The following is a 27,146-nucleotide window of genomic DNA, read 5'->3' as shown; positions in this document are numbered from 1 at the left end:
TGTATGGCATAGCTTCTCAAAAGGAAACTGCTATAAATATTCATATATTACTCACTAAAAGTTATGGCATGGCAACACACCAACCCCTTTCAGTTAACCATCAGTAGAAGGAAGTCCTAATAGCACTATTAATTTATCTGCTACAGAACTTTTACAAATCAGCCATTATCAAAAAGTAAAACATTACCAATGGCAAAATCTTCTGAGTTCTTGAGACACCAGCTGACAGATGTAAACAAGTAACTTTTTATTTTCCTGCCTGGCTTGTGTTAATATTGAGCTTCTAATACATTCTGTCTTGTAACAGAAGCAGAAGAATAACAATACATTTGTACTGTTAAAAATTGTTTCACTTAATTGATGATGACACTGTTGGATTGTTAAAATTTACCGTATATACTCGTTCATAAGCCGAATATTTTTGGTAAAAAAGTGACGCATCGAAGAGCAGGGGTCGGCTTAGAAACAGGTCTACACCAAAATTTGATGATTTTAAACTCTATGGAATCATTGAATTGAATATCTAATATATTGTCGTTTTGTTTACTTGGAGCATCTGCAGTCATGGAGCCCCTCAGCTCCCTGTGGCCGCGGTTCGCCGTTCCCAGCCAATGGGAACTGCGGGAAGTGGCGCCACTTCCCACAGCTCCCATTGGCTGGGAACGGTGAACCGCGGCCACAGGGAGCTGAGGGGCTCCATGCCTGCCGACGCTCCAAGTAAACAAAATGTCCAAACCTGCCAGCAGCTTACCCTGACAGCCAGGAGCCAACCCCTGAAATATAGGGTCATACAGTTTTTGCTATTTTTACCTAACCATCTTGGGGGGTCGGCTTATAAACGAATGGGCTAATGAACGAGTACATACGGTAAATAAAATACACACAAATTTTCATGACAAGTGTTGTCCGAGAATTGGCGGCAAATATTGTGACATGTTATTAATATTATTGAAGCTAGATATTGATCATTTGGGCCTAAATCATATACCTGATCCTGCAGACAAGCTTCCCTTATGGAATCTTATGCCCACACAGAGTCCTGTTTGCTGGAAGTTCTCGTAGGTAGATCCCATCGCAAAACTGGGGCTTTATTCCTTACTCAGGCCAAACTCCCCTTCACTACCTCTTAAAGAGAGATTTGGCCAACTGCAAGTTTCTTTTTCTAAGATAAGCAAACGGCTGGATATTAAAAATAACCAATGAAAAATGTGAGGTCGAGAGAGAGAGATTATATTTTTCCATATTCGTTTTACACTTTCTAATAATACTTTTAGTTGAGTTAATAGTGTGGGTTTCAGGGACATGTGAATACAACATAAAACATGTTCAAAGAGCTTAACAAAGTTGGACTTTTTTATATGGTTGTGGCAATCATGTTTGCATATTGCCAATACAGGATATCTAGTACCTAGGAAAAGCTGATCTTTTGTATTCACTTGTTCATATCTTGATTTATGACATATATGTCTTGCCTATCTAGAAAGATACATACTCATCCTAACATTTTACCTTTTCAAAATGTAGGTACATAACAGTCCTTATCAAAGCTTTCAGCTGCTCTGGTGTTTTTTTTGTTTAACTTTTTACTGCTTTCATATATGCTCATGGATTAGTACCCAATTGTAAACAAATTCCTATTCAATTATCAAAATAAATATCAGATGTGTCTTTTACAAGTTGATTTATTACAGAAGATTTACAGAATCTTGGCTTTGTCAGTATGTAATAGGTTACAGTATGCCAGCTCTAGTTTAACATGAAATAAAGTTAGAAATGTCATTCAGAGCACTTAGAACACACAACATTAAATTGGCAACAGGTAACATTAAGTTTTGTCTTTAGCATCATTTTCAATTTATTGACTTATGCAGATGTGTTCCAATTTATATAATTTTTTTTGGAATGACAACACTGTTTGCAAAACAACTGCCCAAGCTTTTCTGGGCTTCTTTTTATAGTGCCTGCAGATGAATTCTGATTGGGGGATGAATATATGAGGAAAGTCTCAGGATCAGTATGGATTTCAAGTTAAAGCTAGGCCAGGATATTTTGGCTCTACTTACGTTTTGGAAGACAAGAATGCATTTATGTTGCTGATGTTGGCAGGTCACCAACATTTGTGTAATTTCCACTACCTTTGAAGATTACTTCCCTCCACCCTCTAACTGGAAATAGAAACTGAGTGAAACTCTCCCCAAAATATACTCATGTCTTAGATGGCAGTGAATGGTTTTGAATGCTACATTTTAATGTAAGGTACAGGACACAGTTGCTTCATGCACTTGACTTATATAAATATCCTGTACTGTAAGTCATCTATAATTGGTTTACAATTGAGGGCACTAGAATGTTATCTACTCATTTGAATGTGAGAGAAAATAATTATATATTCTGTTTTTATTGTCCTTGTTCTACAGTTTGGGCTGGATAATATTGCAGTAGCACAATGTTATGATAACACAGATTATTTGCAGGGTGTGTTATGTGAATTCTGGAAAATATTGGGCTTTTTTATCCTTTTCCAGTTATTAATCTGTAATTTTGGATAAACTGAAGTTTGGTTCAGCATAAATAAGAAAGGAAATTAAATAATTAAAATACTTTAATAATACAGTTCCCAATGTTGGCAATTTAAGAATGAAATCAAGGTTTGTTATTTTTAAGGTTCATTTAAAGAAAGAAAAAAGTTACTTGCTTTTAAATAGATATTGTTTCAAGAAGCTTAATCCATGTCATGAACAAAGTGGTAACTGCTAATTAGCCTATCTTTTGCTAACCAAGTCTTTCCTCAGCTTCGCCGCCAGGACTGGCATTGCAGTCAACTGTAACATTTGTTATTTCCTCATCTCTTATACTAACTCTGTCTTTCTGGTTCTTTTTCTCCAATAGTAGTTTAATCAGCTCTTTCTCAGCTTTCTTTTTCCTTTTGGTGTCTGTTGTGTTATTTTACCCCCATATACTAACTCTGCACGACAAGCTTCTCTTTAAAACAATTTTTAACCCTTTCCCTCAGTGTCAGTTTTTACCTTCTGAGTACATCCACTCACGCCCATCTCCTTTGTCTATGTCTGTCCATTATATGATGTGATCACAGAAGAAGCGGAATCATCAAGAAGAAGAAACTCAGGTCTGTCTCTTCTACTGTTTTTCTCTCTGTTATTTTTTCATTTTACGTGTCCTGTATATTTTATCATATCCCATCTCACATACTTTCCCCCTTTTTGTCCCCTCAATATATTTAAACACTTCATGATTGTAAAAATTTAATTTTAGATGTTTACCATCTGTATATAGATAATTATTTTACCAGTGCATGTAAACTATGTACTGCACAAAAAATACTAAGTGTTGAAGTAAATGGAATGGTGCCATACACATAAAAAAATACCTTATCTTACTCATTTCAAACTACCTATTATAGTTTCCCCAAATTACTGTTTATTCCCCATATCCATTTTCTTTCTATGTTAGCTTCTAAGATCCCTGTCAACTCACATTGCCTACTGGTGAGGTGTGGTTTATCACTGCATTCAAAAACTGTTCCAGAAGTTACAGAAACTAAAATATTTTAGCATTCTTTTTCTTTCTTGTGGAAAAGGTAGTTTCAAAATTGAAGGTTTTCATTAGCTTGCATTCGATGCTCTGAGATCCTGATCTTTAACTTAATCAAATGCAGCATTGATTTTAAAAGATAAACTTGTTAGAGTTCAAGCACTGTTCTCCCATACCAAAAAGGGTGTGATAAGAAAATAAGGATGTAATGACTAAACATTGGAGAGCTGTTTATGTAGTGATTAATATCTATGTTGTTCAGTACTTTTCTCAAGGCTGTGTACCTCTTATTTCTTCTGGAGATTTCATCTTTCATATCACTGCTGCTGTTTTTAATAGTAGGTGATGAGGGAGGATAACTACTGAGCAGCCCTTCACTCACCTCATTTTTCAGGAGGGGAATGTAGGGCAGGAAGCAGAGTTCTTTTACAGGACCTATAACAGCTGAATTGCTACTTATCCTTTAAAAGGAGTGGGGAAGGAGTGACTAGAGCCATTGCTGCTCTCCTTAGTGAGGATGGAGAATAGACAGCAGAGGAGTTAGGTGGAGAGGAAGACTTAGGAAAGTGAGAGCCCACTATAAGCAGCAGTATTGTCAACGCTGAGGATTCAAAAATCGTGAGTCAGGCTCTGAAATCACAACACTGAATAAAAATTCTGATACTTTAAAGACAATAGATGTTCCATTCTAGTTTTTTGAGCCTTTAGGGTTCAAATTTTCCAGTTTTTCTTTGCAGCTATGATGGCTAAAACCAGAGGTTTTTATGTAATAAGATCATAGAATTATAGAATATCAGGGTTGGAAGGGACCTCAGGAGGTCATCTAGTCCAACCTCCTGCTCAAAACAGGACCAGTCCCCAACTAAATCATCCCAGCCAGGGCTTTGTCAGGCCTGACCTTAAAAATCTCTAAGAAAGGAGATTCTGCCACCTCCCTAGGTAACCCATTCCAGTGCTTCACCACCCTTCTAGTGAAAAGGTTTTTCCTACTATCCAACCTAAACCTCCCCCACTGCAACTTGAGACCATTACTCCTTGTCATCTGGTACCACTGAGAACAGTCTAGATCCATCCTCTTTGGAACCCCCTTTCAGGTAGATGAAAGCAGCTATCAAATCCCACCTCATTCTCCCTTGTGCAGACGAAACAATCCCAGTTCCCACGGCCTCTCCTCATAAGTCATGAGCTCCAACCCCCTAATCATTTTTGTAGCCCTCGGCTGGATTCTTTCCAATTTCTCCACATCCTTCATGTAGTGTGGGGCCCAAAACTGGACACAGTACTCCAGATGAGGCCTCACCAATGTCAAATAGAGGGGAATGATCACGTCCCTCGATCTGCTGGCAGTGCCCCTACTTATACAGCCCAAAATGCTGTTAGCCTTCTTGGCAACAAGGGCACACTGTTGACTCATATCCAGCTTCTCGTCCACTATAACCCCTAGGTTCTTTTCTGCAGAATGGCTGCCGAGTAACTCAGTCCCTAGTCTGTAGCAGTACATGGGATTCTTCCACCCTAAGTGCAGGACTCTGCACTTGTCCTTGTTGAACCTCATCAGATTTCTTTTGGCCCAATCCTCTAATTTGTATAGGTCCCTCTGTATCCTATCCCTACCCTCCAGCATATCTACCATTCCTCCCAGTTTAGTGCCATCTGCAAACTTGCTGAGGGTGCAGTCCACGCCATCCTCCAGATCATTAATGAAGATATTGAACAAAACCGGCCCCAGGACCAACCCTTGGGGCACTCCGCTTCATACCAGCTGCCAACTAGACATGGAGCCATTGATCACTACCCATTGAGCCCGATGATCTAGCCAGCTTTCTATCCACCTTATAGTCCATTCATTCAGCCCATACTTCTTTAACTTGCCGGAAAGAATACTGTGGGAGGCGATATCAAAAGCTTTGCTAAAGTCAAGGAATAACACGTTCACTGCTTTCCCCTCATCCACAGAGCCAGTTATCTCGTCATAGAAGGCAATTAGGTTAGTCAGGCATGACTTGCCCTTGGTGAATCCATGCTGACTGTTCCTGATCACTTTCCTCTCCTCTAAGTACTTCAGAATTGATTCGTTGAGGACCTGCTCCAAGATTTTTCCAGGGACTGAGGTGAGGCTGACTGGCCTGTAGTTCCCCAGATCCTCCTCCTTCCCTTTTTTAAAGATGGGCACTACATTAGCCTTTTTCCAGTCATCCGGGACCTCCCCCGTGAGTTTTCAAAGATAATGGCCAATGGCTCTGCAATCACATCCGCCAACTCCTTTAGCACCCTCGGATGCAGTGCATCTGACCCCATGGACTTGTGCTCGTCCAGCTTTTCTAAATAGTCCTGAACCACTTCTTTCTCCACAGAGGGCTGGTCACCTCCTCCCTATGCTGTGCTGCCCGATGCAGTAGTCTGGGAGCTGACCTCGTTCGTGAAGACAGAGTCAAAAAAAGCATTGAGTACATTAGCTTTTTCCACATCCTCTGTCACTAGGTTGCCTCCCTCATTCAGTAAGGGGCCCACACTTTCCTTGACTTTCTTCTTGTTGCTAACATACCTGAAGAAATTCTTCTTGTTATTCTTAACATCTCTTACTAGCTGCAACTCCAAGTGTGATTTGGCCTTCCTGATTTCACTCCTGCATGCCTGAGCAATATTTTTATACTCCTTCCTGGTCATTTGTGCAATCTTCCACTTCTTGTAAGCTTCTTTTTGCGTTTAAGATCAGCAAGGATTTCACTGTTAAGCCAAGCTGGTCGCCTGCCATATTTACTATTCTTTCTACACATCGGGATGGTTTGTTCCTCCAACCTCAATAAGGATTCTTTAAAATACAGCCAACTCTCCTGGACTCCTTTCCCCCTCATGTTATTCTCCCAGGGGATCCTGTCCATCAGTTCCCTGAGGGAGTCAGAGTCTGATTTTCTGAAGTCCAGGGTCTGTATTCTGCTGCTCTCCTTTCTTCCTTGTGTCAGGATCCTGAACTCGACCATCTCGTGGTCATTGCCTCCCAGATTCCCATCCACTTTTGCTTCCGCTACTAATTCTTCCCTGTTTGTGAGCAGCAGGTCAAGAAGAGCTCTGCCCCTAGTTGGTTCCTCCAGCACTTGCATCAGGAAATTGCCCTCTACACTTTCCAAAAACTTCCTGGATTGTCTGTGCACCACTGTATTGCTCTCCCAGCAGATATCAGGGTGATTGAAGTCTCCCATGAGAACCAGGGCCTGTGATCTAGTAACTTCTGTTAGTTGCCGGAAGAAAGCCTCATCCACCTGGTCTGGTGGTCTATAGCAGACTCCCACCATGACATCCCCCTTGTTGCTTACACTTCTAAACTTAATCCAGAGACTCTCAGGTTTTTCTGCAGTTTCATACCGGAGCTCTGAGCAGTCATACTGCTCTCTTACATACAATGCAACTCCCCCACCTTTTCTGCCCTGCCTGTCCTTCCTGAACAGTTTGTATCCACCCATGACAGTACTCCAGTCATGTAAGTTATCCCACCAAGTCTCTGTTATTCCAATCACACCATAATTCCTTGACTTCCAGTTCTCCCTGCTTGTTTCCCAGGCTTCTTGCATTTGTGTAAAGGCACTTAAGATAACTCTCTGATCATCCTGCTTTCTCAGTATGAGGCAGGAGACCTCCCTCTTGTGCTGTCCTGCTCATGCTTCCTCCCAGTATCCCACTTCCCCACTTACCTCAGGGCTTTGGTCTCCTTTCCCCCGTGAACCTAGTTTAAAGCCCTCCTCACTAGGTTAGCCAGCCTGTTTGCGTAGCTGCTCTTCCCTCTCTTTGTTAGGTGGACCCCGTCTCTGCCTAGCACTCCTCCTTCTTGGAACAGCATCCCATGGTCGAAGAATCCAAAGCCTTCTCTCCGACACCACCTGCGTAGCCATTCGTTGACTTCCACAATTTGACAGTCTCTACCCAGGCCTTTTCCTTCCACAGGGAGGATGGATGAGAACACCACTTGCGCCTCAAACTCCTTTATCCTTCTTTCCAGAGCCACATAGTCTGCAGTGATCCACTCAAGGTCTTTCTTGGCAGTATCATTGGTGCCCACATGGAGAAGCAGGAAGGGGTAGCGATCCGAAGGCTTGATGAGTCTCGGCAGTCTCTCCATCACATCGTGAATCCTAGCTCCTGGCAAGCAGCAGACTTCTCAGTTTTCCCGGTCAGGACGGCCGATAGATGACTCAGTCCCCCTGAGGAGGGAGTCCCTGACCACCACCACCTGCCTCCTTCTCTTGCGAGCAGTGGTCATGGAACCCCTATCTCTAGGACAGTGCATCTCATGCCTTCCTATCGATGGAGTCTCCTTCTGCTCCCTTCCCTCAGATGTATCATCTAGTACACTCTCCACATTAATACCTGTGGAGAGAACATGAAAACGGTTGCTCATCTGTATCTGCATTGCTGGTACATGGACGCTCCTCTTTCTTCTTCTGGAGGTCACATGCTACCAAATTACTTCACCATCCTTCTGTCCCCGCTGTGCAGCCTGATCTGATTCTTCAGAATGTTGTGCCCGTAGAAGCATATCCTGACGTCTGTCCAGGAGATCTTCATTTTCTCTTATGCAACACAGGGTTGATACTTGTTTCTCCAGACCTTGAACCTTCTCTTCCAATATGGAGACCAGCTTGCACTCTGTACAGACAAAGTCGCTTCTGTCCTGTGGAAGAAAGACAAACATGGCACATCCTGTGCAGGTCACAACAGCCGATTGCTCACCATCCATATTACCTTCCTTCTAAGAGCTTCCTCAGCTATTGCAGGAACTACTCAGAGAAGCCTGCAAGATGATAGCCTCATTAGTGGGCTCTCCCCACTCGAACTTCCAGTCAGACTCCCTCTGTTAGCCTCTCCACTGTTTGCCGCTCAGCTGGTTCGCAGCTGACTGACCATTGGGGTTGGGGCTTAAAAAAACCAAAACAAATATTGAGACTTGTGATCAAATTTGGAAGTGTCGGTAACACTGACTGCAATAGAGGAGCTTGCAAAGAAATGTGGGGAGGAGGGAAGTGCACAGAATTAATTTAATAGTGGGGAGAAATAGAAGAGCCCATAGTTCATTGGTTGGGAGAGAGGGTAACAGGAGAACCAAGGACTCAATCATTCAGAGTAAAAAGAGGGAAGCCCAAATTATACTTGTCAAAGGAGGGGAGCAGAGAGACCTGGATTTATTTAAGATGTTCTCTTCTGTTTCTGTAATAACACATTGGGTCCACTATATATAATGCTACATATAATGCTAACTTATTTTAATATTAATATGAACATATCTAATTGAGCATAGAGTTCAAACCAGGGAATGTTTAAATATGCTAATAATGTCTGTGTAAGGAATGAATGAATAAAACATTTAGGAATGTGCAACCAATAAACAGCATCTCTTATTTTTTTGTACAATAGAGCCACAATGCCTGCTGCAGTGTATGTGCCCAGAGAGGTCACAATCCTACAAACAAGCCCATTTAAGCAATGGGCTTGTAATGCAGCAAGGGATGTTTAGGTTGGACATTAGGAAAAACTTCCTAGCTATCAGGGTAGTTAACCACTGGAACAAATTGCCTAGAGAAGTTGTGGAATTTCCATCATTGGATGTTTTTAGGAGGAGGTTAGATAAACACCTTAGATAATACTTAGTTCTGCCTTGAGTGCAGGGGACTAGACTAGAAGACCTCTCGAGGTCCCTTTCAGTCCTATGATTCTGTGAAACATGCATGATTGTCGTTTTCCTCAATTACTCATTTATACCAAGGTAAACACATTAATTTTTGCAGGAACAAGGTCAGATACAGTACATGGGCATATATTGTAATTCTGTGGTATCTTCTTAATTGACAACACTATTTTCACATACTCAGATGTGGATGTACCACCCATAATGCATGAGTAATTGACTTAGCACCTCCCTATCGCAACATTCATCTAAGTCAGAGACAAGGCCTGGAAAATTTTATTTTTCAGAAAAGTATGAATGGAAATGATCTAGGATAGAAATTCTTAGCCAGTTTTAACTATATCTAGCACTCCAGCTGTGCAGTATATTGCTGACAGTAAAGCTATATTGAAATACTTTTATGAAGGTTGCAAAATTAAGCTCTCAAAACTTAGGAAAAGCCAGAATTGAGGTAGGTCATGCAACCTTCATTCTGCCCCATGGTGTGTATGCATTATGATACAGTCTTTATTTACATGATCACATACTACTTTTTCCAAAGGACCCAGCATTATTCAGTGCACAGAATGCACTGAGCTCACTAAATGAATTAGGGCTGTGTGGTGAATGAGGCAGAAATATGTAGCAATGTGTCATATTTACTGTAGAAGGTGTAGGAGGAGTGTAAAAAATAAGGCAGAGAAAGGATGATTTTGTGGTTAAAGCAGGTGAATGCCACCTAGGAGAGCTTGATTCTCTCTTTGCCTCTGCCACATATTTTCTAAGTGAGTTACTGAAACCAGATTTTTGCTGTGTGTTCCTCATGTTTTGGGAACCCAACATGAGAAGGGCCCAATTTTCACAAGTGCTGAGCACTCACAATTGCAGCAAAAGTAAGTGTCAGCTGTGGAACCTCTGGCCAGAGTTGGGAGCCAGGAGGCCCCTCTGTCTAATGCTAACTCTGATGGTGACTCCCGGTGTAGCTTTAAGCAGATCACTGTGCCGCTCTATCTCAGTTCCCCATCTGCAGTAGTTACCCAGCTACCTCTCAGGCAGGAGTGTTGTGAAGATTCATTTATTATTCATTTAAAACTATAAAATGCTAAGTATTTGAAAAATTATGCCACATAATTGGTCAACACATGCAAATGTTGTTCTTATGCTCTTTGTACTCATCTGTGAAATAGTGACGATAATAGTTTTGTATCTCAAAGGAGAGTTGTGGATATAAATTAACATTTGTGAGGCACTCAGATACTTCAGTGATGAGTACCATAGAAAACCCTATGAGGAAATTAATAATTCCATATTCAGTGCAGAGTTTGGATGATGAGTACTACATAAGGTGTGAGACCACAACTGAATGATGAGAATAAAGAAGAAATACTGAACAGTTGCCTGAGCACTGTCCATCCTGTGGACAAAATAGTATGTGATCATGTAATTAAAGACTGTACCATAATGAATATGCACAAAGAGACAGAACTTAGGTTGCATGGGCAACCATACTTCTGGCATGTCATAACTTTTGAGAGCTTGATTTTGAAACGTTAATAACATTCTACGAAATTAGATTCTGCATGTAATTTCCTAGTGTTGTTTGGCTTGTTGGATTGTTTAAAAAAACAAATTAAGCAATATGCAGTTGTATTACTTCCTTCAGGGTCATCAGAAAGAAGTGAACCCTAGCCCTTCAGCAATACAGCTTAAACCTCTACCACTTAAACTAAAGGAGTAATTGCAATGGCTAGCAGCCAGGGTAGGCTGTTACCCTCTTTGCACAAGCCACTACAGGAGGAAGTATAACATTTTGAAATAGTTACATAAACAGAAGTTGCTCCATTTTTCAGACATCATGGCCAACCACAGGGATTTTACAGGTCCTTTCGAAGAGGCAGTCCATCCAGGTGGATGAGAATTGGATCTGCTGTATTCAGGGATGTAGATTCTATTCCCAACTCTGCCAAAAATGATTTTATATAACATCTCAAAGGATGGCTGACACAGGGGCAAACAGGAATAGGAGGAAGGAAGACCTGAGTTGGTTCTCTGCCTCCACAAAGTACTCAGAGCTGCCCAAGCCTATGCATTAGGCTGCACTGATTCCTGCCATCCCTGAAATGGGGAGCAGTATGATCTGCCACTACTGGCACTTGCCCTGATGCAAGGATGAACCTTCCAGAGTGTCTGCTACCACTCGTCCCCTATCGCATCCTAATCTCTCTCACACACAATGACTATTTGTTTTGTTTAAGAACATAACATTTAAATAATTCTGAATCATCCAGTCTTGCATATTACAAGCCTCTATAACTGCACACTCCTAGTAGTTATCTTTGTCTTTCCTCTCCTACTTCACCCTAATGTTTGTTACACTCCTTTGGGTCTTGTATTAAATTAGTTTGTAAGCTCTTCTGAACAAGGATTGTGCCTTCCTACTGTACTTAGCTCAGTCAGGACCTCATTTTTAAGGCCTCCTCCAAAAGACATATGCAATTTACCAACTCAGTGTATCTAGCTCAGAAGAATATTGAACTGAGTTTACCCTATCATTTTTTGAACCTGTGGTTCTAGTGAGTCTTGGTCTTTCTGTCCTAAGGCTTAGATCACCAAGTCATTTCCTTCAGTGGTTTTACTAAGCAGTGTTATTTATTTAGCAAATTACAGTCAATTTAAAGTAATATCATTAATATGTTTTAGGCACTGTAATAGAAATTGGTGTAATTGATGAGAAATATCCTCGGAGTCTCTTTTTTTAATGTATCAGTCTGAGGCCAAGAATAGACATGATGTCTAGTTCTCAAATAGAAAACAGTAAAGACATACTCCTTCTTGAGGGACTCCACTGACTTAAGAGTTTTCATCCCACCCTTCCCCTGTGAGTACTGTGGTTGACTCTTCAATCTCCTTTAAATTTCCCTTTAAAATAATAAAGATCTTTTCTGAAAAAAAAAAATATTTTGTTTCTTCTACAGAAACATTTAACTTCTTTCCACATCAGCTATTCAAGTTCTCTGCACTCAGGCTGTGTGTGGGTCATAGCTAGATGATAATAATATAACCCCCCTGGAAAGAATTGCTGCATACAGTGTCTTTCCAGAGGTCAGTGGTCAGATATCTGCAGGTCTTGCAGGTGGCACTGAAGGTGGCTTTTACACACTTGCCTACTTTGGCTATACAGCTCCGGACTGTAGTACAACACTCATGAAAAACAGCCACCACCAGCAGTTTCTTTGGAACTGTGGACAGCAAGAATAAAGAGCATCAGGATAGACTCATAATGCAAGGTAGAGTATGAATGAGGCTTGCCAGTGTTCTTACCCCAGCATCCTCCTCATTCAGGTAGCATGTACAGTTTAGCCAATATGCTTGTTCCAGGAATAGCCGTGCTGGTTTCCTTGGAGGCTGTCCTTAAAGGCCTCAAATGCAACCTGTATTAGCTGATCCTGTGGAAACAGGTGGTAAACATAGGCATTTTCCTCCATTACACCACAGCTTGGCTTACTCTTAGGAAGAGTTTTACTGTTGTTAAATATATGCTATTCATGGGATATGAATAAAAGTAGTGGCAAATACCCAGCCAGTCTCTTTCTTAAATCAGGAAGTAAGGCATACAGTAAAATATTTTTTTTGGAATACAGGGGAAGTGATAGGGGTTTTTGGGGGGCGGGGGAAGGGGTAGAAATAGAAGTGGAAATTGAATTAGTTAGAATGCTTTGAAGAATTCAAGGAATCCTAACTCTTTGTTATTGCATGTAAGAGGAGTACAGAGCTGTTGATGTGTCCTAGTTTTGCTATTTGAAACCAAACATTTTTAAAAAATGAGTCCAAAAAAACTCTTGTAAAATGTTTGTTTTGAGAAGATTATTATTTTAGTGAGTGTTAACACAAAGTTGCTATTATACTCTTTATAAAGCAAATTATAAAAAGGTTACCTCCTTTTCTACCTTGTATGGAAATAAGTGTGGTAACTTACAGTAGTTTTGGCTAATATTTTATAAAGTGGGTACCTAAACCCATATTGAGGCATCTCAATGAAATGGAAGTTGTGGGTACTCAGCACCTCAGAAAATCAGCCTCCTATCCTTTTATAAAAAAAAATAGGCACCTAAATATGGATTTAGGGTCTAAGTTGACCACTGTTACTATAGTTATACCATTTATTTTAGCCTAAGGGTTTAGAAAAAATATGTTATATGATGTAAACAATATATTTTTTTTATCTTTTGGGGTTGGAAAATGACCTAAGTGTTTCTTATCACAAAGAATGTTGGGGCATCTGTTGAGGAGGTTGATGCTATTGGTTGGCCATAATTCATAATGCTGAAGTGCTTCTAGTTTATTTTTATGTTTTAATCATTTTTTACATTTTAATCAATGTCATTTCCTTTAGAATTAAAAGTTCATATTTTCTGCTGATCAGCATGATATTTATTAAAATGATTCAACAACATTCATAAAGAAAAGTTGCACTCACCTATCTAATGTTGTATGTTAGTATAAGTTTGAGGGGAAAAAACATTTAAATTGTAGAAGCTAGTGATGGGTGAATGATTGATTCCAAGGCCAGAAAGGACCATTGTGATCTTCTAGTCCTCCTGTATAACACAGGCCAGAGAATTTTCCTCAAAATGATCCCTAGGGCATATCTTTTAGAAAACGTCCAATCTTGATTTAACAAGTGCCAGTGATTGAGAATCCAGCACAACCCATGGAAAACATGGAGTACTGTATACTGGCATAGGGTGACCAGACGTCCCGATAAAATCCCCGATTTCGGGGTGTGCCCTGCATAATTGTCCCGATATCCGCTGGCAGCGTTTTTTTTGTTTTTTTTTTTGCTATTGCCCCATGTGTCCCGATTTTTTCTTTCTCTCATCTGGTCACCCTAGTACTGGCACGAGTTTGGGATAATCATAGTCAGTGTTTTAGTAATATGTGTTTTATTTGCTATTGGTAAATGATCTGACTTTCCCAGAGTGTTTTTAATTGATATATTAATATAAAATCAAACTAAAAAAGAAATAAAACACAGCATTTCAACGATTCATTCATATTCACTAAGTACAATATATACACACAACTCTGACATTTTAACCAGCTTCTCATTCTTTTCTTTGACAGTTGCACTCATTGCTATAATCTAAATCTACCCATTTATAGAAAACCAAAACTTCATTAATATCAAAGAAGGCAATTTTCCAAATACTAGTTTTTTATAGCAATATATATTCATTAACTCATCAACATTTAAAAAGCAACAAAATAGTTAAAAATTTGAATGCCATTTGTTTTTTACTAAATGAAAATAAATGTATTAGTTTTTTTATTATTTGAGCCCATTATGTCTGATACTATCCCTTTAAACAAAAATCTCACATAAAACTCTTTCCATAAAATATAATACTAATTTTGACAGAATTTTTCTCTCCTTCTATTTTTATTTTTATTTTGTTACAGAAAACATAGAATGCAAGTGAGGAGCTCTGGGATTCTAGCCCTGTGCACATTTCTTTAAATCATGTTGCCCCTGAATTGAGCACTGCTGCCATAATGTTTTATATTAATAGCCCTCAACAATTCGTATTATTTTTGTTGCAATTTTTGCTGCACTGTGCACATTCATACTAATAAATTTTGTCAAAAACACTTGAGATGAATATTTCATTGAGCTTTAAAATCAGCTAGGAATTTAATTAGCATTCTGTACTCTTCATTCCATCTCCTAAATAGACATATAGAATCAAAAAGGGCCCTACAAGATCTGTGAATCATAGAATCATAGACTTTAAGGTCAGAAGGGACCACTATGATCGTCCAGTCCGACCTCCTGCAGGCCACAGAATCCCACCCCCCCACTCCTATATCAAACCCCTAACCCATGTCTGAGCTATTGAAGTCCTCAAGTCGTTTAAAGACTTCAAGGTTCAGAGAATCCTTCAATAAGTGACCTTTGCCCCACGCTGCAGAGGAAGGCAAAAAACCACCAGGGCCTCTGCCAATCTGTCCTGGAGGAAAATTCCTTCCCGACCCCAAATATGGTGATCAGCTAAACCCTGAGCACGTGGGCAAGACTCACCAGCCAGACACCCAGGAAAGAATTCTCTGTAGTAACTCAGATCCTACCCCATCTAACATCCCATCACAGGTCATTGGGCATATTTACCGCTAATAGTCAAAGATCAATTAATTGCCAGAATTAGGCTATCCCATCATACCATCCCCTCCATAAACTTATCAAGCTTAGTCTTGAAGCCAGATATGTCTTTTGCCCCCACTGCTCCCCTTGCAAGGCTGTTCCAGAATTTCACTCCTCTGATGGTTAGAAACCTTCATCTAATTTCAAACTTCCTGATGAGCAGTTTATATCCATTTGTTTTTGTGTCCACATTGGTACTGAGCTTAAATAATTCCTCTCCCTCCCTGGTGTTTATCCCTCTGATATATTTATAGAGAGCAATCATATCTCCCCTCCGCCTTCTTTTGGTTAGACTAAACAAGCCAAGCTCTTTGAGTCTCCTTTCATAAGACAGGTTTTCCATTCCTCGGATCATCCTAATAGCCCTTCTCTGTACCTGTTCCAGTTTGAATTCATCCTTCTTAAACATGGGAGACCAGAACTGCACACAGTATTCCAGATGAGGTCTCACCAGTGCCTTGTATATTGGTACTAACACCTCCTTATCTCTACTGGAAATACCTCGCCTGATGCATCCCAAGACCGCATTAGCTTTTTTCAGGGCCATATCACATTGGCGGCTCATAGTCATCCTGTGATCAACCAATACTTCGAGGTCCTTCTCCTCCTCTGTTACTTCCAACTGATGCGTCCCCAGTTTATAACAAAAAATCTTGTTATTGATCCCTCAATGCATGATCTTGCATTTTTCGCTATTAAATTTCATCCTATTACTATTATTCCAGTTTACAAGATCATCCAGATCTTCCTGTATGATATCCCGGTCCTTCTCTGTATTGGCAATACCTCCCAGCTTTGTGTCATCCATAAAATTTATTAGCACATTCCCACTTTTTGTGCCAAGGTCAGTAATAAAAAGTTTAAATAAGATTGGTCCCAAAACCGATCCTTGAGGAACTCCACCAGTAACCTCCCTCCAGCCTGACAGTTCACCTTTCAGTATGACCCATTGTAGTCTCCCCTTTAACCAGTTCCTTATCCACCTTTCAATTTCCATATTGATCCCCATCTTTTCCAATTTAGCTAATAATTCCCCATGTGGAACCGTATCAAATGCCTTACTGAAATCAAGGTCAATTAGATCCACTGCGTTTCCTTTGTCTAAAAGATCTGTTACCTTCTCAAAGAAGGAGATCAGGTTGGTTTGGCATGATCTACCTTTTGTAAAACCATGTTGTATGTTGTCCCAATTACCATTGACCTCAATGTCCTAAACTACTTTCTCCTTCAAAATTTTTTCCAAGACCTTGCATACTACAGATGTCAAACTAACAACCCTGTAGTTATCCGGATCACTTTTTCCCCCCTTTCTTAAAAATAGGAACTATGTTAGCAATTTTCCAGTCACACGGTACAACTCCTGAGTTGACAGATTCATTAAAAATTCTTGCTAATGGGCTTGCAATTTCATGTGCCAGTTCCTTTAATATTCTTGGATGAAGATTATCTGGGCCCCCTGATTTAGTCCCATTAAGCTGTTTGAGTTTGGCTTCGGCCGTGGATGTGGTAATATCTACCTCCATATTCTCATTCCCACTTGTCATCCTACCATTATCCCTAAGCTCCTCATTAAAGACTGAGGCAAAGTATTTGTTTAGATATTGGGCCATGCCTAGATTATCCTTAACCTCCACTCCATCCTCAGTGTTTAGCGGTCCCACTTCTTCTTTCTTTGTTTTCTTCTTATTTATATGGCTATAGAACCTTTTACTATTGGTTTTAATTCCCTTTGCAAGGTCCAACTCTACATGGCATTTGACCTTTCTCACTTTATCCCTACATGTTCTGACCTCAATAAGGTAGCTGATCCCTCCCATCTTCCACTCCTTGTGGGCTTTCGGCTTTTTCTTAATCACCTCTCTGAGATGCTTGCCTATGAATTTTTCCCCCTTTCTTGGGATGCAGGCTTCTGATAGTTTCTGCAACTTTGACTTGAAGTAATTCCAGCCCTCATCTGCCTTTAGATCCACAAGTTCTTAAATCCAATCCACTTCCCTAACTAATTTCCTTATTTTTTTAAGTTAGCCCTTTTGAAATCAAAAACCCTAGTCACAGATCTATTTTTGTTTATCCTTCGATTTAGTTTGAACAGAATTAGCTCATGATCGCTCAAACCAAGGTTGTCCCCTACAACCATTTCTTCTATGAGGTCCTCACTACTCACCAAAACCAAATCCCCTCTTGTTGGTTCAGCAACTACTTGGTGAAGGAATCCATCAGCTATCACATCCAGGAAAATCTGAGCCCTATTATTATTACTAGCATTTGTCCTCCAGTCTATATTTGGGAAGTTAAAGTCTCCCATGATCACAAAATTCCCATTAGTATTTACTTCATTAAAAACATTAAAGAGGTCTCTATCCATATCCAAATCGGATCCCGGTGATCTATAGCGTACCACAAGTATCCCAAGGGAGGCTCTAGTAGCTTTCTTCCCCAGTGTGATTTTTGCCCAGACAGATTCTGTCTTATCCATTCCATCACTTCTTATTTCTTTACAGTCTACCTCATAATTGATATACAATGCTACTCTACCACCTTTGCCTTTATTTCTGTCTTTCCTAAACAGCACATACCCTTCAATACCTGTATTCCAGTCATGACTACTATTCCACCATGTTTCTGTTATCCCTATAATATCTGGTTGCACTTCCAGCACCAGTAACTCTAGTTCCTCCATTTTGTTACCTAGGCTCCTCGCATTGGTGTACAAACATCTTAATTTTTGCTGTTTGGCTTTGCTCACATTCTTTACCCGATTAGGCCCAGACATTCTACTGCCAGTATCACCTATTAGACTGATATCTTCACTACCCTTCCTCCTTATGTCCATTCTCTTACCCACAGCTGTATCCTTTCCTCCTTCGTTTTCTTCCCTCTCAATGTTAAAATCCAGCGTGGAGACATCTCCCAATTATCTCCCCCAAATTCCTAGTTTAAAGCTCTCTTAATCAGTTGTGCCAGCCTCCATCCTAGAAGTCTATTTCCCTCCCTACTCAGGTGAAGTCCATCCCGAGAGAACAGTCCTCTGTCCATGAATGCCTCCCAATGGCCATACATCCCAAAGCCTTCCTTATAGCACCACTGCCTGAGCCATCTGTTGATCGTCATAATCTTGTCACACCTTTATTGCCCTTCTCTAGGAACTGGCAGAATCCCACTGAAGATCACCTGAGCCTTGATTTCCTTAAGCGTCTTCCCAAGCCTGGCATAGTCTCCCTTGATACGTTCCAGCGAGAATCTAGCCATATCATTTGTTCCCACATGAAGGACAATCAGTGGCTTCTTTCCCGCTCCCATTAGGATCGTCTTCAGCCTCAGGTTCACATCCCATATCTTAGCACCCGGCAGACAGTACACCCTTCTGTCCTCTGGATCAGATCTGGTTACAGGCCTGTCTATTCTTCTCAGTAAGGAGTCCCCAATCACGTAGACCTGCCTTTTCCTGGTGATGGTGCGATTCTCGGGTCTATCCCCTGTTCTCTCTGGCTGCAAGTCCTCTCGATTCCTATTCTCCCTTGCAATCCTCTGCAACCCATCCCGTATCCTCCTAGGGCTCATATTTGATGTTGTTATCTCCATTGACTCTTCCCCTCTTCCTATAGGACTAATTGTGGGGAACATAGGCAGTGGTTAACTATTGTATGCAGGCTTAGGGATCGTTGTTAAACAAGGGTCAAATACAGGGGCTATTCCGTTTTGTAGCAAAGTGAGGAATATGTGAATCTTGAAAGAAACACAGATATACACACCTATAGTCTAATCTAGCTGCGGCCCAACACAGATCATTTCTGCAATGTACAGAAATCCACTTACGTGAAGTGTATTGTTTCTTTCCCAGACAAATTGGATAACTTTGATACAGTTAGAGTTCAATACTTTATTCAGTTCATCTGGTCATACACAGGATACAATATCAGGATTTCAGTCTATATATCAAGGTTAATTCAAGACACAGAAAAGTAAAAAAGGAATAATATTGGTTAATATGAAGGATATAGAAAGGAAAGAAAAGCCTAATTAAGTAATCATAAAGACTGAAATACACAAGCTTATTTAATTGTTTCTCTTGCAGCATTGCTGTAAATATGTAAACTGTGCTTATAGGCTCAGCTAGTCTTATTTTCTTACCAAATATACACATAGAATAAGTCACTCCATTTTCAAAACACTTAATTGATCTTCAAGGAATTTTCTTGAGCTTATTAAAAATGGGGGTCAGATTCCCAGCTAAAATAAACTGGTGTAGTTTACTGAAGTAATTGAGACCAGCCCCTGACCAGCCTCACACACTGAAGGGCAGAAAGATAATGCAACCAGAAGAGCTGTGAGCCAGAATTTTCAGAAGTGACTAATGATTTGTCATTAGTAAGGTGTCCAATTTGAGACCATTTAAAATGGCTGATTGTCACTGGACTGGTGTTGAACACTTTCTAAATATCAGGTTCCTTTCAAGCTCCCTTCTTTTTAGCAACCACATACTCATATAAAGATGTGCTGCAGAAAAATCTTGTAATTTAGGCAGTTGGAAAAATATGTCCTTCAAAGCATCTCAGCATATGAGGAAAATAATAAGTTTATCCTACATCATATCAGAAATAAATTTCTACATTTTTAGATGCTGTTGCAGACTGAACAGAGATTTCTTCTCAATATTTATATGAAAATAATTTAGAACATCTTTAATCATAATCTGTGCCCCAAATCAAGGGTATTATCATGATGGATGCCACTTAACTCTCACAAACTTTAGATTGAACCAATTACAATAATTCCTTGTATACAATTATTTTTAGATAGCAAAAAGGATAGCTATACTTTTGAGAAAGTAATGAGAGAAAGTATTGTATTCCTAGCCATCATATTGGTGAGTCCAAGCGGCGTAAAAGAAAACATAGATGTATGAAAACTCAAAAGGTTTAGCAATTTGTTTAATTAAGAAGATGAAATGAGTTTGCCAGGGCCAACATACCATAACAGAAGGCAAGAGAATACAAATAAATGTAACTGCAAATAATAAAATACTTGAAAGAGCAAAAATAATCTGTTTCTAAATATCTAATTACCATTACTTACTACCAAATGACATTGCATGCAGTGTTGTTGTAGCTGTGTCAGACCCAGGATATTAGAGAGACAAGGTGAGTGAGGTCATATCTTTTATTGGACGTACTTCTAAAAAGAACACTGTGTAGCTTGAAAGCTTGTCTCTCCCACAAACAGAAGTTCGTCCAATAAAAAATATTACCTCACCCACCTTGTCTCTCTAATACTATTCATGTTGTAGGTTATATGAAGACCTACTGTATATGAGAGCACAAGGCTGGATAGGAGGTGTATAGGATAAGGTATAGGATAGGAGGTGTATAGCACAAGGCTGGATAGGAGGCCTGCACCTATACACAGGGACCAAGCATATTAATATACCTTATAGAATAGTGACTTCCCCAGGTGAGCAGAGAGGGGGTAGAATGATGGCTTCCCATGTTCCCCTCCACATTGACCAGGAGAGCTGATTCCCCACAGGAAGGTGAATGAAAGCTGTGCTGCATCAAAGGATGATGTACTATCCATGCCTTCCCTGCATTCCAAGAGCCTATATTTGTATGATGCACATATACCCTGACACTGCTTTGAGTTGTTCCTTAGGCACGATTTGGCCCTTTCCTTTGGTAGCTAACTACAAATTGTAGATTAAGTCAGATTTGTGATATTTATTTAAGATTTATCTTTTGTATTATTCCACTAGGACAGAGGTGTCTGTGCACTATAAATAATAATAATGTGGAAACGCTCCCCTAATAAGTGGCAATTCTGAAATAAAAGATTTAATAATTTGAATGATACCATGAATTTTGGATTTGTGACCTGCTGGAGTTTTTTGTTCCATCAACATTTCAGTGATTTTTGTTTGGTTGGTTTTGGTTTAGTTTTGTTTTTAATTAATCTTATTTTGGCTTATGATGAGAAAGAGAGAAACTGAGTTGAAAAATAAATATACTTCTAATTCTAATTAAAAGTAAATTTCCTTTTGACATTGAATGCTTATACATTAATTGCCAAACTTAGATTTCAAAGTATAGTGTATGTGCTGGCAAACTTTTTGGATAGGGATTCAGTTCATTTTCATTTCCTGTTTCCAGAGAAACACTTAGGTCCATATACAGCCCTTGATCTACATTCAAAATGTCTGTTGACATAAGTCAGTAGGAATAATGTGCAAAAACTGAGGGCTGTGTACTGCCTTTATTATCTTCTGTTTTATTTTTCATCATACCCCAGCTTGAAGACAAAACTACAGTAACATTGTCATTAAATCTGGTGACCTGTGGGAGTTACCAGAATTGGTTATCTAAAGAAAGGTTTAAAATAGTTCCTGGGGGGGGGGGGGGGGGGTAAAATGAGACATTTAATATTCCTGCTTGACTGAATGCTGTATATGCTTCATAAAACATATAGCACAAGTATGTTTTGGGTTTTTCTTTATATGACACCGTATTCATGAGAACCATAGGCTAACTGTGTTTGACACCTGCCTTGCTGTCTTTTGTATGGACTGTTTTAATGAGACTGGAAGTGCATACATACCACTGGGTTCCCTCCAGTAACTCTCTAATAAGGGTGCAAAAATGTACATGCTAATACGCAGTGAATAACCTTCTGAGTGTAGCACACTTTACTTGTTTGGTTGACAAATTCACGAATTCAAATGAATTTGATGGATTTTACTCCTTTAATGCATGATTTCTTTTACTTTTATTATTATTTTCTGCATTCTTTCTCTCCTTTTGTTTTTGGTTTACACATTGCTTTCATTTGTTTATAGAAGAAAAGAAAGCAGATCCAGAGAATGGGAATGCAGGTAGGGCAGCTTATTAAAAATCTTTTAGTGTGTTTGCCTTAGACGATGTACAACTACAATATTTAGCCAGAATGTGTATTATACAGCTGGTATACAGTATTGTATTTCCTTTGATGCAAAATTAGGAGTAGAAAACATAACCTAAGAAATACATTTTGGGCTTTCCCTAGAGAATGACACCTCTATTTGAGCTTAATAGGCAATCACATTCACACTGTCTCACTCCAAATATAGTTGAATGAGCTTTTTATCTCCTTGCATGCAAAAATCTGATGCTGTAAACAGTTGGGTTTGGAATAAATTAGGTATTAATCACATCACTAATTAGAGCCTCTTTTTTAAAACTGTTAACATAAGGCCAACATTTAATGTCCCCAAGTCATGATAACAATAAATCAGGAACCCAATATTGAAATAGTTAAATCTTTAATTCAAGATAAAAACAGAAATGTGGATTGTAAACTGTGCTGGAGCAGTGCATCGGTGCCCACTCTGAGCCAGTTCACCCCTCCCACCCCGCCCCCAGCATGTTCTCAGGGCTGCTCTAAATTGTGGCCATGTTCAAGCACCTCCAAGCAGCCATTCTGCAGCCTGGCATGCTGAATTTTAGCAGCACTACAGCCATGCCCGCTTCCCCTGGACACACATTCACTGCCAGGGTTCGGAAGGAGGTACACAGTGCCCGCTATTCTGGCTCCTCACCAATCATTTTGGATCTGTTACTTATAGAATATTATCTATTAGTAAAATTCTGAGACGAGGTTCAAAGCATAAGCAAATTGTTGGAGCTATGAACTCCACCTGTTTGGGACCTTAGCCTATATAATAGCTTGCATGGAGACAACATTAAGACAACTTTGGCTTTTTTTTTTTTTTTGACACGAGGGCAATTCAGCCATCCTGCATTCCCTTCCTGTTCCCAACCAGGATATGTATCAAAATGGCTGTCAATTCTCACCATCTTCCCTCCAGCTGTGATTTGGAAATAGGGGCAGTGGAAATAGGAGTTGTAGAGTTTTCATTGATTTACTAGTAGGGTTGAAGATTTCTTGGAGGAAGGAATTCAAAAATTCAATAATAATGCTAAAACTTAAGGGAGGATCTATAAACAATGTAGGTCTGCAAAGTTCTCTCTGCAATAAACAGAAAGTATCCCAGCATAATTAAATCAACTGTGAGTCTATAAATTGGGCTAAATATGAATATAAAATAAAACAAAAACCTTTTACATATGTTTATATTGATAATCTTATTTGGATAATTTAGGAATGACATTCACCCCAGAGATTCTGTAGAAGGTGCTATATATGGACATGTCTACACTAGAAACACTATAGCCATGGAGTTGCATCTACATTACTGCAGTATAGATATGTACTGCAGCAACAGAAGAGGTTCTTCCGTCACTGTAGTAAAGGGCTTAAATAGTGTACTGGGCCTTGAGGAAGGCCTCTGCACATGGCTGATATTTGCTGTAAGTTCAAGACCTGTATCACGGTAGAGAGGGGTAGAATTGGAGCTGTGCAAAGTATCAGCTTTCACTTTGCCATGTGTTCATATATAAAAACAGACATTCTGTTTTGTGAGATATTTCTCAATATTTGTGAGATTTTCTATATACAAGAGGTAATATTTCTCCATTTCTTACAATTTCCTCAGCTTTTCATGGCAAGAATGACAGAATGCAAACTCTTCCAAGTTTAACAAAAATGATGATTTCATAATAGGGCAAAACCAAAATGCTAATATTTTACCCTTAACCCCTTTCTCTTTTCATTAAAAACACCAAAAAAGTATGGATTAATCTGCAAAATATTCTGTTTTCATGGAAATATATTTTTTTAAACTAGGGGTTGGAGTATTTTCATTCATCTTTAGTAACACTGGTGTGGTATTTCTGTCATTGAAAAGAAGAAAAATATTCCAAGTGAGGATGCATTTAGCTGTGCTTTTTAGAAGCTATCAAGAAATTCAACCGTCTTTCAATCTATTAATCAAAGCGCTTGCATCTCCCTTTTCAAAGTAGGAAATAAAATAATTATTGAAAAATAAAGTTAATCACTATCAAAAGCACTTTAATTAAATAGAAAATTACCGAAGAGTCAGTGTGGTCCCTTGATGCTTTCCAACTATTGGTTCAGGTTTATATAGTAGCTGATTTAAACATTGTGGGATACATTAGATTTATCTTCTTTTAGGGTTTTTCACTGTATGCTTTATTATTAGCTGCCTCTATCCCTGCATTTTCTTCTTGTTCATTCATTTCCCCCATTGATTTTCATTCCAAGAATTAGTATTTGGGATGGGCTGTTTTTGTTTAGGTCATTTTAGATTTTTTTAAGGAAAAGCAGAGACCATAAGGGCATGCTGCTGATAGGACATTACATTTATTTTTTATTTTCCACACCCTTCCTCACCCACAATTTCCTGTTGCAGGTTTTGTAGTCAACAGGCCTCTCTTGTACCAAGCAGTGGCATCAGTAGAACTATCGCTAGAGGATATTCAAAGTATAGTTCAGAGGGCCTGCACATGGACCTGTTTTGCCACTTAGATTTCTCCTTAAGACCCATGTTTAGGGTTTGTGTGTGACTTCAGTGGGACGGGGGAAATAAAGTTAGGTTCCCCCCAATCCTGTATTTAGGTGCCTAAATAAATGGGCAGATTTTCAACAATGCTGAATACACAGCAGATTCCATTCACAAATTAAATTTTCCTTTGCAAATCTTCATCTTCCTCGGAAAAATGTATAGTATGTGAAGTTTGTCAGTCAAATCTAATGTGACTTAGTCACAATAATGTATGAAAAGTAATGCTGTTAGTTACATTGCTTCAGCTAGAAACTTTGGGCCTGATTCTCCACTCCCTTCTTTTTGTTTACATTGGTGTAACTCCATTGACTGCAATGGAGTTATTCCTGATTTACGTCAGAATAAGTGGGAGGAGAATCAGACCATTTATATACACAGTACATACCGTATTTTCCGGCGTATAAGACGACTGGGGGTATAAGACGACCCCCAACTTTTCCAGTTAAAATATAGAGTTTGGGATATACTCGCCGTATAAGACTACCCCTCTTCCAACGCACACCAAAAAAAATTAAAAAAACAGATTTGATTTCAATATGGTAATTTTAATTCAAATGCTTATGACATGCAGGTACTTAGCAGGAAAACTGTCACTTATAAACATAAGGCTGTTTGTCATCAAACATGTAAACATAAAACAGTGCAAGTGGATTAAACTTTTCCTAATTCACTCTAAAGCTGAAAGGAAGGATAAGACAATAAACCCATGGGAGCTGCCATGCTGTTTGTTTTCTAAGCTGTCAACCAAACTGGAACTGATGATGATAGGAGGAAGATAACAAACAAGAGAGAGAGAGCAAGTGCCGGGCAAGTCCCTGGCGAGTTAGCAACGCCCATCATAACTGCAAGCTACGGTATTTTTACAGGTTTTGCTGGCGTGACAGTTTCCCTTTAAAAGCCTTCAAAATCCTCCTGTTCGTCATCTGATATCATAAGTACATCAATGACATCTTGTGATACATTTGTAAGGCAGTCATCGTATGGATAGAATTCCGTATCAGATGGTGTGGTCTCAGCTTCGGCTTCCTCTTCATCTTGCCACAAGTAGTCGTCCTCCATACCATCTAATGAATTTGATATGCCACACTTCTTGAAAGACTTGATTACTGTTTCTGCATCAATATCATTCCAGGCTTTTATGACAAACTTGCACAAAACATCCAACTGTGGAGCACGCATGTTTCCTCCTTTTGTGAATGACTTTTCACCGATAACCATCCATTCATTCCACTGTTCTTGAATGCGATCTTTAAATGGCTTGTTTAGGCACACATCCAGTGGCTGTACCAACGATGTCAATCCTGCAGGAATAACTGCCGCATCTGTGTTTAGTCTTGCAAGCATTTGCTTGGTGCTGGGAGTTAAATGAGCACTGAACATATCCCACACCAGTAGACTACATTTTTGAATAAGTCCACCTGGTCGCCTGCTCCATACATTATCAAGCCATAGCTTTACCCCTTCTTCATCCATCCAGCCTTTTTCATTCACATGTACAAAACAACCAACAGGGAACTTGAATTTCGGCATTGTTTTTCTTTTAAAAATAATCATTGGTCTCAGTTTGGCGCCATCAGCTGTGCATCCTAGTACCACTGTAAAACTGGACTTCTCATGTCCTGTTGTTTTAATTAAAATTGTTTTTTCACCTTTTTGATGGACAGTTTTATTTCCAACCATATCAAAATTCATTGGAGTTTCATCCATATTTCCAATTTTGGGGCAATTTTCATCTTTTGCCTCAGTACCATATTATGCCTTCCCATGAATCTAGTACACCAGGATACAGTGGCCTTAAATCTGTTGCTGTGATCTGGGTTAGATTTGGCCCACTGAAGTGCAAACAAATGTATTTTATTTCGTGTCACTACATAACCGTTTTGGCGATGCTCATTCACCATGTCTGCTACATGTTTTTCGAGTTCTGGCCAATGTGGAGTGCCTCTTCTTAATGCACACTTACCCATTGGCATACTCTTTAATGCTTTTTCATTTGCTTTCCAGTCCCGAACCATCTTTTCTGTTACTCCATATTGTCTTGCAGCAGCGCAGTTATTATGTTCCATGGCAAAGTTTACAACTTTAAGTTTGAAACTGGCTTCATATTTCTTTCTTCTTGCTGGTGGAGCCATGATGGGGTTTTGACTGTTGGACATTTGTATACTGTACTGTATGTACTGGTGCTATACTGTATGAACAGGTACAGATACTGGTGCTGTACTGTATGTGGTACCCAGTATACAACAACCAGCCAATCACGGCAAGCGATTGGCTGGTTGTTGTATACA

At 39.5% G+C, this 27,146-nt stretch overlaps 1 protein-coding gene across 1 annotated transcript in view; it reads left to right on the top strand.

Moving 5' to 3' along the window:
* RIMS2 (regulating synaptic membrane exocytosis 2) overlaps positions 1 to 27,146 on the top strand; it is a 788,551-nt gene that overhangs the window by 618,651 nt on the left and 142,754 nt on the right. The window contains exon 23 of the mRNA XM_054018206.1: positions 22,234 to 22,269. Coding sequence (XP_053874181.1) covers positions 22,234 to 22,269 — 36 coding nt within the window. The remainder of the gene's footprint in view (positions 1 to 22,233; positions 22,270 to 27,146) is intronic.

Source organism: Malaclemys terrapin, chromosome 2 (genome assembly GCF_027887155.1).
Source record: "Malaclemys terrapin pileata isolate rMalTer1 chromosome 2, rMalTer1.hap1, whole genome shotgun sequence".
Classification (NCBI taxonomy): domain Eukaryota; kingdom Metazoa; phylum Chordata; order Testudines; family Emydidae; genus Malaclemys; species Malaclemys terrapin.
The sequence above is the reverse complement of the archived record's forward strand: the minus strand, read 5'-3'. Positions and strand labels throughout refer to the sequence as shown.